At 46.9% G+C, this 14,173-nt stretch overlaps 1 protein-coding gene across 15 annotated transcripts in view; it reads right to left on the bottom strand.

Moving 5' to 3' along the window:
* Window positions 1-14,173, bottom strand: part of DNM1 (dynamin 1) — a 102,246-nt gene that overhangs the window by 43,872 nt on the left and 44,201 nt on the right. For 12 of the 15 annotated variants that reach the window (XM_044993104.1, XM_044993106.1, XM_044993105.1 and 9 more), the window contains exons 7-10: window positions 13,528-13,670; window positions 13,313-13,448; window positions 11,314-11,381; window positions 10,033-10,171 (exon numbers count right to left, since the gene is read on the bottom strand). In XM_044993104.1, the coding sequence (XP_044849039.1) occupies window positions 10,033-10,171; window positions 11,314-11,381; window positions 13,313-13,448; window positions 13,528-13,670 (486 nt within the window). Of the gene's footprint in view, window positions 1-4,891; window positions 5,031-10,032; window positions 10,172-11,313; window positions 11,382-13,312; window positions 13,449-13,527; window positions 13,671-14,173 lie in introns of all 15 variants that reach the window. The other 3 variants (XM_044993111.1, XM_044993112.1, XM_044993113.1) reach the window with 1 other exon arrangement.

Genomic DNA, 14,173 nt, shown 5'->3' on the forward strand with positions numbered 1-14,173 from the left:
TGGGGGCTGGGGTTTAAATCTGATTTGACTTTTGGGTTCTTATAAACAAAGGACTATGACAATATGCTACAGGAATCAGCCCAGACCCTGCACAATCACCATTGGAAGCTAGAAGGTATAGGGCAATTGCTGTCTAGTACTGAGGTATTTGGGTCTGTTTCACCACTACATCACTCCAGGTTTATTGCATCACTGTCATGCCCTTGAAATCAATGCAGTTGCCCTGGCATATGGCTGGAGTAAGGGAGCAGTGGATCAGGCCCCTCTCTTAATAAAGGACTCTTCTGTTCTGAATGTCACTGGCTCCAGATTGATAGGAACAGGATTTCCGCTCACACTGAAGGTGGCCCCATGTGGAAATGGGCTCCTCTCATACCTTGAGAAGGGGCATATTAGGATTTCTCTTGGATCTTTATAGTTTAGGCTGCTTGTTGCTTTAGAGGGAGAGGCAGCACTTCCTGTTTTCTTCTGAGGTTGAGGGAGTGCTTCATGTCAAAGAATCAAAACCAGGAAGTTGGAAAATCTCTAAGCAAATCTCAGCTTCTTTGATTCAAGAACAAAAAAATAAATAACACGAATAAAGGCAAGGTGAGGTGCAAAACAGTCTCAGTTTATTCAAATCAGGATCAACCAGCAAAGGTTACAAGCAAAAGAAACCAACAGCACCACATTCACAAGACGTCATGCAGGAGGCCTCACACCTCAGCATGCGTGGGAGAAGCAGGGGTGGGCAAGAAGGGGAACACTGGCCACGGGATGTCATGTCCACTGGGGAACATGCAGTGGAATGCAAGGGGTGGGGGTAATGCCAGCAGTGCAAGCAGCACCCAGAAATGCCATGACTCTGAAAGACGGGAGAGCAGGTGACCCTGCCAGGGGCTCTCAGCCGGTCTGGGATGGATTACCACACTCAAGTGGGTTTTCACTCCTGCCCTAATTGCATTTTCCTCTCCAGTCATAATGTAAGCTCAGGACCTTCTCTTAAAGCAGCCTAGCCCCAGGGAAATCCTCATGACACAGCTGTAGGTCCCTGTCCTTTCTAACACTAAGAGTCCATTTCTTAGGCAGGAATCTTAAGAGCTCTAACTGAAAGGATCCTGATTTGTAAGGCACCCTTTTGGATTCATAAGGCTCTGCTGTGCAGTTTGGACACAGAAAGTTTCTGCTTTTTTAAATCCACCAGAGGGGATGCTATATTCCTGGATCCACTGGCTTTGATACTCTGCCTCCCTACCAGCTGAATTTCATGCAGTCTCAGTTGCATAGGGTATTCTTGACTATCTGTTCAAAACTACTGCATGATGTTGCTGTGTGCTGTGAAAAACTATCTCATTACACCCCAGAGTAGGCTGATTTCAGTGGGGGATGAAGAGATCCCTGGATGAGCAGTTTTAAAGCACTTTGAGATCATTCAGGATGGAATAAGAGATTATTATTAACAACTATAATAACTAAAGATCCGTAGAAAAGACAAAGCCATCTGTTCTTTGGCACCTTTGTGAATATGGCTTAGCCATGTGAAGAGAGACTAGCCATTGACTGCTATCAGAGACAGCCAAATTTTGGGATGGGGGAGCAATTAGCAGCAGTTCCTTACATGGCCTGATTCTGATTTTATTTACACCAGTGAAATCAGGTGTAGCTCCCTTCAAAATAGTTTTTCACAGCACACAGCAACACCATGCGGTAGTTTTGAACAGATAGTCAAGAATACTCTATGCAACTGAGGCTGCATGAAATTCAACTAGTAGGAAGACAGAATGTAGCTCCCCCAATGTCTCAGAAACTTGGATTAACACTCCTTTTATGAAAAGCTTTGGGGGTCTTTAATAAACACAGAATCTCAATTGTATGTCTCATCCCAGAAGTAGCATAGGATCCTAACACTCTGGTTGGAGGTTGGGTATTTTACCATGACAATTCCTGCAGCACCTAAACTTTTCTTGGAGGTCTCTCATCCAAATATTAACTAGCTCTAACCCTGCCTAACTGGAGATCAAGCAAATGTGCAGCCCAAGATGTATGAATTAATGGACAAGTACTACACATCAATAAGTCCTCTACACAGTTCACCTCCACAGCATTACATCATTAGAAAGTGTCACATGTGCAGCCTACCTTACTGGTAAATCTGTCCTTCAGGCCCTCAGAATTTCCCATCTTGATTCTGCAACATCTGTCCCCATTGCCCCCTCCAATCCATACAACATGCTGCTGCTAAAGTCATCTTCCCTGCCAAACATCTTGATCATCTCTCTCTCTCTCATACACACACTTGGAATTCTGTTCTCCCCCCCTCTGCTCCACCATCCAATTCAAGCTTCTTGCCACTGTTTTCAGAGCCCTACATAGCTCTGCTCCCCATCCTTGTCAAGCCTTATTTTGTTCCACATCCTCTGCTCTGCTAATAGCGACAGCCTTGATGCTCTATTTATTAGCTTCTTGCACCATCATCTCTGTTGCTTCTTCCACATTGCCTCCTATGCATGGAAAACCCTTCCTGAACTCATCCACAAAGCTCCTCCCTTCCCAGCATTAAAGTCCCCCTTAAAGACTCACTTCTGTTATGCTGTCTATGAAAAATCTAATTGACATGTATATTAACTTCACTGCACTTTGCCAAGATGAGGGTTATCCCACCTAGATCACTCTATTTATATGTTGTACCCCTCTTCCTAAACTCTATTTGAATGTATGTCTGTCCTCAGATTGTGTGCTCCTTTGGAAAGGGACTTTCTTGTCTGCTTGAAAAGCACTTCACACACTGAGGGCACAGTCGCGAGCAATATTAATAAATCACTTTAATAACAGAGACGCCCAATTCAAACCTGCCCCAAATCTGGATTTATAGGACAAAGACATTGGGCAAACATCAACTCCTCGCCTTTGGTGGGATGAAGGGCTCAGATTTGAACCTGCCACTCCCGAGAGTCCAGGCATTTCCATCCTGATTCTGTAGATGTCTAAGCCAATTACACAGATGGAGGGAGCAACCTTGCACTGGCCAGGCAACAGAGCAAAGTTTTTTCCATCTCTAATTTTTAGAGACCAAATTCTGCAGTCCTTGCTCCAGCAAAGCTTCTATTGATTACAATGGGACCATCTCCAGATAAGGACTGTGAAAGGACTGCCGGATTCAGTCCAGCCCTAGCTTGCAGGGGATTTTCTCTTCTTCCTCCCTCATCATCCCCTGGTGACAAGCTCTCTTCTGTCCCATCAGCTACATTTCCCTCTGGCCTCCGTTCCTCTTTTCTGTCGCTCGGAGGCCTGGACATGGAAATGCACATCCTGACTGTACAACTCCATTATTTCATCTCCACCCTAGAAAATCTCTACCCTCCCTTTCCTCCTCCAGTGCCAAATCTGTCCATCCTACCATGACAAAATGAATTTCAAAATCTACAGAAGGTGGATGGGTAAGATACATCTGAACAGGGTGCCCCACTGTAAGAAGTTAGTGTCCACTAACACTGAGGTTTTCTTTCCCCCCCTCTACACCGATTTCTCTCCCCTGAAGACATAACTCCAATCAGAGACAGAAAAACATCAATGGAAACAAACCAAAATCACTACAAGCAAACATAGGGGGAGGAGGGGAAGGATGGAGGAGTGTCTCCCACACTGAGCTGGAAAACAGGAGGACTTAGAGAAAGAAATCCTTTGGGGTGGAGCAGCAGTGCTTGAGGGATGGCAATGACCAAAGTGCAGTAGCTGCCGAGATCAGCCCTGCTGAATACAACGAGGTCCCTTCATCTGCCAACCTCCAGCTCTTGGCATTCTGAGCTCTTAAATTTATACTGGATTCTCCCTTCTTTCCCACCTGTCTCTTTCTAATCTCTTCTCCCAAACCTGGGATTATATATGTTGGCCAGCCCAGATCCTCCAATGCAGAAAAGGGATTGTGGGTAATTTTTATAGAGGCTCCTAACTAGAACAAGAGATGCTGTCCCCTTTAATTCACTTGGCAGAGAAACTTGCCCAGCTGGGCCGAGGGGTGCAGGATTTTAGTCCTTCCTTGGCAAATTATTTTAGTTAGTCTACCTTTCTATTTAAAGAGGTGTGTGGCGCCCTCTACTGCACCGTACAGGCCTAGGAAACCAACCCACTTTCCACCAGACATATACTAGCACATGTGTGATGGCCTCTACTTATTCAAATGGGTGGTCCCTTTTTCCACTTTGCTGCTCTTTAAGCTACCCAGGAATTTGCCTCCTTTCCTTTGCTTTGCATCGGGGCAGGGAAAAGCAGCACAAGATTCATCCTTCTCTCTTTACTAGCATAATCTTTAGTTAAAGATCAGCAGGAGGATGACATGGAGAAGATATAGAGCTCTGTTGTCTGGATGGAGGCTGGGGTTATGCACAATAATCCGGCAGAGAGACCTGGATTCTTTTTACCTTTTAAGGCCTCTCTCTAACTTGTTTCTTGTTCTAAGATGTTTGGATTTCCAGAGAGGCAGCGACAAAGGGACACAGAAAGGTTTTCAACGTGCAATCAGGAAGAGTAGGACGAGAGGCTTGCAAGGGGGTTTATTCTACACCGAGCTGCATACCAAGGGGCTGGAGTGAGGAATGGGGGCTGGCTAGCAAACAAGCAGCTGTAGCCAGCTGACTTCTGAATTCATAGCAAAGAGATCCATCAGCTGGGGCCTGATCCCTCTCCCCTACTTTTCACACTGCTTGGATGCCTGTGGGCTGCTTCTTTCCATCAGATGCTTATTTATATAGTAGAACCTGACTTCCATGGCTGTTCTCCTTGTTCTCACCAGATTTGTTGTTGGTCCCCTGATGTGAGCCCAGGCCCTGAAGGGTGTGAGGAAAGGGTATGTGTGTGTGTGTGTGTGAGAGAGGAGTGGTGCTTTGCCCTTTCTTTATGTTGTTGGTTTCTTTACCTTTTCGCTACACTTTCTGATGGTGGATGTGAGCTCACTCACTACCATATCCACACACTTCAGACTCGGCTCCTTCAACTTCTGCACCTGCTTTTTCACTATGGCTTCAAAAGCGAGGTCAGGCGTGAAGAGACCCGTTCTGCACGGCGAGGGGCAGGGAGGGAAGAAGCAACAAGGAAGAAAGAAGAGCAAAGCAGACAGAGGCAGAGAGAGATTGAGAGAGAGAGAGAGAGAGAGAGAGAGAGAGAGAAGAGAAAAACACAAGGCAAAATGAGAAGTGAGATTTTGGTTCACTCCACAGATAAATCGAAGCAGGTGAGCATTGCTGCAGGGCCCATGTGCTGCCAAGTATCAGGGGATTCTACAGATGCATGGAAATGGCACAGTGGGAAGGAACAGACAGAGTAGGTGAACCCATAAGCTACAGAGCCCAACAAAATGGATGGGTGGATGGATGCATCCAGGAATCCCTCTCTCAGAGCAAGCCTTCTCCACAGGCAATGAAGGCTGAACACACTGAGCCTCTCGCTCTTTTCTTTGCCTGAGTCAGTCTCATTTCCCTCTGCTGTTCCATGGGTCTCTTCTCCTGCCTTTTTACCCACCAGCTTTATCCCTTTCTCTTTCTGCTTCCCGTAAGTTCCCCCTAGTCCATTCCATCTAAAGCTGGACTGCGTGGGGTGGGGGCTGGGGGCAGTGGCACAAGTAGAATTAATTTCTTACCGATACGCTGCACATAGGCAACTCATGGGAGGGACACAAAGGTGGGGGGGGACGTGACCCTCCACATGACTCATCCCTGCTTTGCCCCCAGTCCAGGGCCCCCACATTCTCCCTGCCCCTCCCCATCCCACGTTACTTGGGGGGGGGACTCTGTCCTCCTGCTGTGCCAGATACAGACTTCTGAACTGCAGGGCTCTCTGGAACCGCAGTGGCAAAAGGAGCAGAATGTGGGGCCGCAGGGTGGCCCCAGGCCAACAGCTCCTCCAGCACAGCTGTACCGCCCCCAGCCCCACCTCCAGCCCTGTCCACTGGCACGGCTGTACCACTCCCAGCCCCACTCTGCCCCCAGACCTTCCACGCAGCTGCGTCTCCTGTCTGGGGTCTGTATAGTCTTGCCAGAGGACAGGGATGGGGCCGGGATGGGGGCAGTACAGCTGCGCTGGAGGAGTTGCTGGAGTGGGGCCACCAGGCAGCCCCACATTCTGCTCCTGTGTCTTTCTGTTACGGCGTACCAGCAATAAATATCTTAATGGTGCAGCGTTCTGGGCCGTATGGCCCTACTTGAACCACTGGCTGGGGGTGGGGCTAGGTTAATTTTTGTCACTCAGGTTTCAGTTTTGCATAATCATGGGTGATATGGATTCAACTTCGTCACTCCAAGTTTCAGGGGTTCAGATAAACAGTTCCAGTTATGGCCTGTCTCTTTTCCCATTCCTCCTCTTTCCTGCTGTAGGAAAGGAAGTTGAGCCCTAACAATGAACCACATCCTGAGGCCAATGAAATGTATCTAAAGGTACGTCTTCACTACCCGCCGTATCGGCAGGTAGCAATCGATTTCTCGGGGATCGATATATCACGTCTCATCTAGATGCGATATATCGATCCCCGAACGCGCTCCTGTCGACTCCGTAACTCCACCAACCCGAACGACGGTAGCGGAGTCGACATGGAGAGCCTCGGACATCGATCCCGCGCCGTGAGGACGGTAGGTAATTCGATATAAGATACTTCGACTTCAGCTACATTATTCACGTAGCTGAAGTTGCATATCTTATATCGATTTCCCCCCGTAGTGTAGACCTGCCCAAAGTAATTAGGAAGGTGGAATCTTCCTAGAGAGCTATCACAATTACCCCAAACAGCCTTCCTAGTCCAGCCTATCTGAAGAAGATGTTGTCAGGTTGATTGAGGTACAACTTTGAGGGTTGTAAAAATACCAAACATAAGATCAGTAGAAATGTTTCCACAATTATTTTTTTAAATCCCAATGAATACAGTTTTCCTGTTCCAGTGTTTGCAATTCAGACATCACAACACTGAGCTAGTGCATGGGAACCAGAAAGTGAAAGTGACTAGAAATTAAAATGAAACTTGATCAGTCTATTTCAACATCCCAGATGAGAGAAACACAAGTGTAAACAATCAGCAGGAAGAGTGCAGCACAAATTAGATTTTTAAAGTGTGACCAAGGTTAATCAAATTCGGGGGCTATTAATAACACACACAAAGAAATTTGTTTTTAAATAACTCATCATCTTTAACCTGACAGTGCCCCCTTTAAAGCTTCATCGGCTGGACAAGTGGTCTTTGTGCTGCACTGTCCCACAATGGCAGGGGCTAGTAGTGCCGGCTATGGATTTCCTGTGTGTTTCAAGGGATATTGTCACAGGACATTTTTCCTATCCAAACATACTGTGACTAAACCAGGGGTGCCTGGAGCTTCTGACCAATCCTTAGCTAGATTCACAGTGAATGTAAATCAACATAGCCCTGTTGAAATCCACAGAGATTTGCAGATTCACAGCAGCTGAGAATCTGGCCCCTGGTTGTTAATATGGAAGTGCTGTCCAGAGATACTTCAACCCCAAACATACATCACTGCTCCATCTTGATCACAGCACCCTCTCCCATGCATTATGTCACTTACAGCTAATGTGAAAGGCTGCTCTGGTCATGTTGGGATGTGTAATTTCCATAGTACCCATCTTCACCCAGGTGCACGTCTCAGAGTCTGGCAGGTTGCCAATGAAGCGCTTGTTTGGGTAAAGAGCGGGTGCCCTTAAAGTTAAAATGGACCCTGCATGTCTCAGAAAATATGTTCCAGGTCTCACTGCCTATTCAGAGATTCAACCTGCCTGCTAAGTTCAATATAGCCCCTTTAGATGTCTCATACAATATCTGAGTCAGACTCAGTGGATGAAGCCTGGGAAAGGGACCCTCACACAAAATGTCCCTTTAGCTACCTGAACATTTAAATAACATCACCACTTTGTTTCTTTAAAGTAAACAATATTACCACTCACACTTGCGCGCGCACACACACAACATGAAATGCAGCCAAACTCAATCTCTAGCCTCTGAACCACTACGGGACCCAAGCCCGCTACACTAACAAGAAAACACCTTAAAAATTCTGATTCCCTCCACGCTCCCTTCTTAACTGAGACAATGGTCTGACCCAATATCTCCTGCTATAACTGACTCCCTCCCCCAGTTAGATTTGTTCCTCTTTGTCCACCTCTTTCCAGCATTCCCTCTTTCTTTCCTATATGTGTGTCACTCTGTGTACCACACCTGCCCTGTCTCCCTCACTCCATTAGAGGTGGCTGTGGAATACTGAGTTCCCGTCTTCTCTGTCCTATGGTCTCTTTCTGTCCTCCCTGATTTTTACATTTCTGTCTCTCTTGGGTACCATGTATCCTCGTGGAAGGAGGAATTTGTCCTTCATGTCTATAATAGAGATAATTTCACTACTGGTGAAAATTTATTCCTCAAGGAAAAAGAAAGAGAAAAACAAGACTGTGAAGGTGGATATAGAGAGAAATGGGAAGGGAAGAAAGAAAGACAGGGAAAAAGATTCATCGGGAGGAAGAGGGCAGGAGTGATAAAGACTTAGATGATGATTGATGGATGGTAAAACTAACCAAGGGAGGATTAAGGGGACATGAAAAGTGGGCCCTTCAGATCCAGTTACTGGACGACTCTGGGTACTTGGCAGCCCAAAGGTCTTTGCTTACCTGTCACCAGCACTAAGGGCAACTTTCTGGGTGCTCCCCACAGCTACATACCTCAACAGAAGACAGCAGGATAGGAAAAGGAAGCTCCTCCAAGCATTCTAAAAACCTGAGGAATCTGTCACTGTCTGTCCACTTTGCTCTCCCAGTCTGGACTGGGACAAAGCACATGTACGTGAGCCTGAGCACCTCTGCAGAGACCTCCAGCCCCAAGCAATGCAGTCTCTTGCAGAGCAAACCTGAGTCTCACCACTCACCCCACCCCCACCTTTTTTTTCCCCTAAATTCAAGGTTTCAATCTCCCTTGGGAGCCTCCAGTAATGCCCTCACCCGGTTACCTGCTCCCGAATGGCCAGCAGTGATCCGACATACCAAGAGTCTCCAGTGCCCCGCTATCACACTCTAGCTGAGATGCCCTTTCACCAGGACCTGGACCTGTCTGAAGCAGCAGGCCATGGCTGAGAGGAATGGCAGGCAGTCTCCCCGTCTTTCTCACACTGCTTCTCAATATTAAATCTAAGCCCAAACTCAGACATGAGAATTGCAATATTTGAAGGATGGACAGAATTATGACTGGCTCTCTCCCACATCCCCACTGAAGCCCACAACAGTCAATCAGAACCCAGAGAATGAAACCTCCAGGGCACCCCCATCACAGCAGGAGGAAGGGAAAGGCAGGAACTCAGGTGAGAGTGGACACCTCCACTTTCCTTCTTCTCAGCCATTTACTGCTCCTTCAAAACAAGATACAAACCAAGCCAATCAGAAACCATGCCAAATTCCACAAGCTTAGGAACATCTCCCCGCAGGGAAGCCCACAGCTTGATCATTCCACATTAGCAAAGCCTATTTCACCTTTGACTCTTGATTCTCCATATTTGAGAGCTTATGTACCCTTTTGCTTGGGGATGGTCAATCAGGGGCCAGATTGGATGATACAAAGTCCCTCTTAGTTCCCAGGGGAAATCTATATCCCAGACTCTGACTTGAAAATTAAAATCAGAAATTAAATTTAAATCAGATATAAACCATCAGCCTCTAGAGGAAGAAATAACCTTGGCTGTTATAAAGAGTTAACGCTCATGTTAGAGAGCCAGTGGAGGGGGTCGTGTTTCTGGAGTGGGCATGTGGGAAGAGACCCCAATGTTCCAAAGACACCTCTAATGGAATGGTGGAGACGGCAGCAACCCACTCCTATCAGCTGTCCCATCTCTTTCTGATTGGCTGGTTGGCTGGAATGCCCCAGGCTAGTATCACTCAGGTCTAGTCATGCTGCTGAGGAGGTGGTTAGAAACATCAAGTTTCACTGCAGGCAGCTCCTTGCCCAGATCACAGTGCTGTGCTTCAGCCAGCGAGCAGATGGGCGGGCAGGTGTTAGCGTGTGAACTCCATGTTCCCTCCGGTTACCTTCTTGGTGCACTGTCTAACAGTATTGATTAACTCCGAAATGACCATGTCCACGCATTTCAGGCAAGGCTCTTTAATCTTCTTCACCTGCTTTTTCACAATGGTCTCAAAGGCCATGTCGGGCGTGAAAAGACCGGTTCTAAACACCCAGGGCGGGGGCAAGACAAGGCAGGAGGGGAGGTAGAGGGGGGCAAGGAGAATGTCACAGCGTTACACACACATTTCAGAGCAGGCATTTGTATCACTGACACCCAGCTCGTTGAGCTGGAGGAATCATAAAACCCATGAACAAAACCTCACTGAAATCAATGGGAATGGAGGGTGCTCAACACGTCACAAAAATGGTCTCTTAGGTGAAAATGACCAACACAGGGACCAACGCTACGCTTATGTACCACTTCAGCCTTTTTAAGGCAGGGCCTTTAGGGTTTAATGCAGAGGGGTGAATATCACCCTTAGAGAGTTTCAAGAAACCCTTTCTTAATTATAATAAGGGAGCAATAAATACTAATAGTAATACTATTGCTCAAATGAGCTTGGCTAGATCAGAAGGAATGAGCTGAAGGAGAAGAAAATAAACTTGTCAATATCTGATCACCTGCTTGCATTCTCCAGCATTTAATAGCAATTCTGAGGGGTGCTGGGCTCCCACAGTCCCTACTGACCACACGGGGAATCGCAGTATCTCAGCAGCTCTCAGGTAAGGATGCCTGTTAGGCATCATAAGCCACACATCATTAATCTTCTCTAACACAAATGCAAAGATGTTAACTTACCATGCATTTGGGACCCGGTCCTGCCAAGTACTGAGCACCCTCAGCTCCCATTCAAGTCACTGATGGTTGAGTGTGCTCAGCACCAGCTTGCAGGATCGAGCCCTAGTAGATCTGGGAAAATAAATTAAAACAATACTATAAGAAATTTAAAAGGTGTATAGGGGGTGTTTAGCATCCCTTCCTATGTCACTTCCTCTAACTACAATGTGATGTCACTTCCTCTTTCTCACACTCAGCACAGGAGATGGAAGAAAAAGGTTGATCACCAAGGCAATTTTACCTTTGAAGCTCCTGCAGCTCTCACATGGAAACAGAAAGCAAACTGATTTTGATTAACTTTAGTACCTCCCAATACAAGGCTGTTCAGCTGTCAATGGCCCAGACAGGTGCTCCCTCCCGCCTGCTGACCTACCGTACCTCTGAAGTCTTCTCAACTTGATCTGGAAGGTCTAGAGATATTTACAAAGCTGTGCAGTCGTGGACCTGCCTAATGCATGATACATGCCTGATACCATGGATGTTCTTGATGGCGTAGCTGATCTCTCGCCGGAGCTCCTTCTCATCAAACTCCATCTGCACCAGAAGAAAAGATTGTGAGAAGGGGCCCGGCAACCCATACAGCAGAGCACCATGCAGATGCAGAGGAGAGGGCCCCTGCCAGGTCATGACTCAGCCTTGCAAGATGGAGGTGTGAAGAAGGAGTGTGGCCTGTTGGCTGGAACACAGGAATGGGAGTCAGGAGATCAGGCTTCTGTTGCCAGCACTCACATGCTGTGTGAACTTTGGAAACCCAGCTTAGGGCTTGACTGTTAGTGTATATCTACACCCAAGCTGGAGTTGCAACTTCCAGCTTGGGTAGATGTACACGTTAGCTCCAATTGAGCTAGTATGATAAAAATAGCAGTGTGGCCGTGGTGGCATGGGCAGTGGGTCAGACTAGCTGCCCAAGGATGTACCTAGGGTCTCAGATGGGATTGTACTCAGGCAGCTAGCCTGTCCCGCTATTTGTGCTGCTGCAGCTACATTGCTATTTTTAGCATTTAGCTCAATTGAAGTTCACACATGTCCATCTACCTGAACTGGAAAATATACCCCCAGCTCCAGAGGACGTACCCTCAGAAGTGCTGCCCAGTTCTCATTGAACTATACAAATGTCCTTAGAAATAAAGGACAAAGGGAATGAGAAACTAAAAATATAAAATTGTGTCCCAAATAAAATATTTTCCCTTGCAAGGTTTGCATGTGATCTCAGCAGCTGTTTTTTCCAATATACACATAAAAACTGGATTTATTTCTCACATAGAAAAGTTATAACATCATCAAACACAATGCAGGCTCTTGTCTTTCACTGAGAAGGCCTCAGCATCTCATTCAAATGGAAAGAATCAACATTTAAATACTACTACGAAGTGAAAATACAGGCAAGCCAACCCATAAGGGGAACAGATTGGCTCCTGCTTGATCTTCTGTTTTGAAAACCATCATGAAAAAGGTATTTTGTCACCTTTTCCTCTGGAGCTTTTATACATTATACGCCAGATTCTCCCATAAAGTGGAGCCTCTGTGTGTCTCTGCTAGTGCAGTTTGGCCCCAGGCACCAATGCGTGCAGTCGCAGGAGGACACCACAAGAAGATCCTCTGGTGGTGCTAAATCAACGAAGGGGCTTTTACACCACCCACTTCTTTGCTGCTCATGTAGAAGTGAAGATGTAATGTGGCTGTAGCAAAGGAGGCATAGTTAGGATGTCCCTGCACCCCATTGATCCTTGGTTGTGTTTTCTACCCCTTGGGAGTGTTTAAGAGTCAGCGTAAGTTGGAGCAGCCTTAGTCTGGTATTAGCTTGGCACATCAGGACCAGCCCTGCCCACGGCATCAGTAGGATCAATGGAATGCAGTTTTCAGCTATCTCTGCATCTACCCCCAAACTACACTGTGTGCAGATCAGTCAGAGGCAAAGATCTGACTGTATCTTTCTCCATGGACATTTAGCTGATCAGAGACTCTTTGGTTTGAGGTAAACAAACTACAGCTTCAGCATTTGGGATTCATGTAATCAGAACAGTTAAGGTAAAACCCTTTTACATAACCAGGAAGAGAAAGTGAGGGAGTTCCTATGCTCTGTTACCAGGGCAGGAACTGAGGAAGGGGCCATGTTCAGATACTGGGAAGGGGGCTGAAGGAGAGATCAGGCTCTGGCACGGGGTGAGGGCTGAGGGAGAAGAGAAGCCAGGATTGGAGGTGAGAAAGAGAGAAAGGAAGCAAAGAACAGAGAGGACTGGTGAAGGAAAAAGACAAGAGCAGGTGAGAAAGACAGGTGAAGAAGAGAAAGAAAGTGATGAAGGTAAAGACAAGGTCAAGGAAAGAAGAAACGAATTAAAGATGCAAAGGAGAAGAGATGAGAAATGAGCCAAGAAGATGGCATCTGAGAAGGACAGGTGAAGAAATGACAGCAGGTGGAGAGAAAATAGGAAGGTAGGTGAAAAGGATAGGAGGGGGAATGGTACCTTCACCAGTTCAAAGGGGAACCGCTCATGGAAGATGCGGTTGATCCTAGCTCCTCCAGACAGCTCATAGGTATCAATCTGGTCACCGGAGCCTTCAATACGTTTCTCAAAGTCCACAGCAAACTGCTGGACCATCCTAGGCAGAAAGAAAAATGAATGGGGGAGATTGCCAGGTACACTTCTCCTAGGAGGGACACACAGCAGGAGTCACTTACTGAAGCAGAGCTTTGGTCTTCCGGGCAGGATCATCAGGACGGAAGTTCTTGTACTCGTCCACCTCTTTCTCAATGGAGAGAAGCTGGCTCTGGAGTTTGTTTCGCAGGCCTGGCAGGGTGTCTCGGATGTGATTGGTCAGTTGCTGCAAAAGTAGAAGGTTGAGAAATGGGTTAAAAAGCCTGTGAGTTGTGATTGAACAGGGCTTGCTGACTCAGCAGAAGGGCAGCAACAAAGTGTGCTACTCCTCTGCGACAGGGGGGATCATTAGCCCTGTGTGCCAGAATAGGCTACTCCTATGAGCCACAGGGCATCAGTCTTGTGTGGCAGAGTGGGCCAGTCCCACTGACTGAACTAGGTTTTGACTGGGGAGAATGAATGAGATTATATCAAGGGGAAGCCATCATTGGACAAGTCATCTCTCCAATATAAAGGAAAGAGCTAGGTTATGGATCTGTCTTTGGAAACTCCTCAGGCTTCTCTGCAATGCAGAGGTAGCAGAGAGACCAGGCAGAGCAGGGACAAAATCAATACCTGAAATTTTTTAGACAAATTGGCCCTGCCAAGGTTCAAATATGCACGAAAGGTTGATGAATAGCACAGCAAGGCCTATTATGTGGACATAATGGGGTTGTCATGTTCCAAGAA

This window comes from Mauremys mutica, chromosome 18, assembly GCF_020497125.1.
Source record: "Mauremys mutica isolate MM-2020 ecotype Southern chromosome 18, ASM2049712v1, whole genome shotgun sequence".
NCBI lineage: Eukaryota > Metazoa > Chordata > Testudines > Geoemydidae > Mauremys > Mauremys mutica.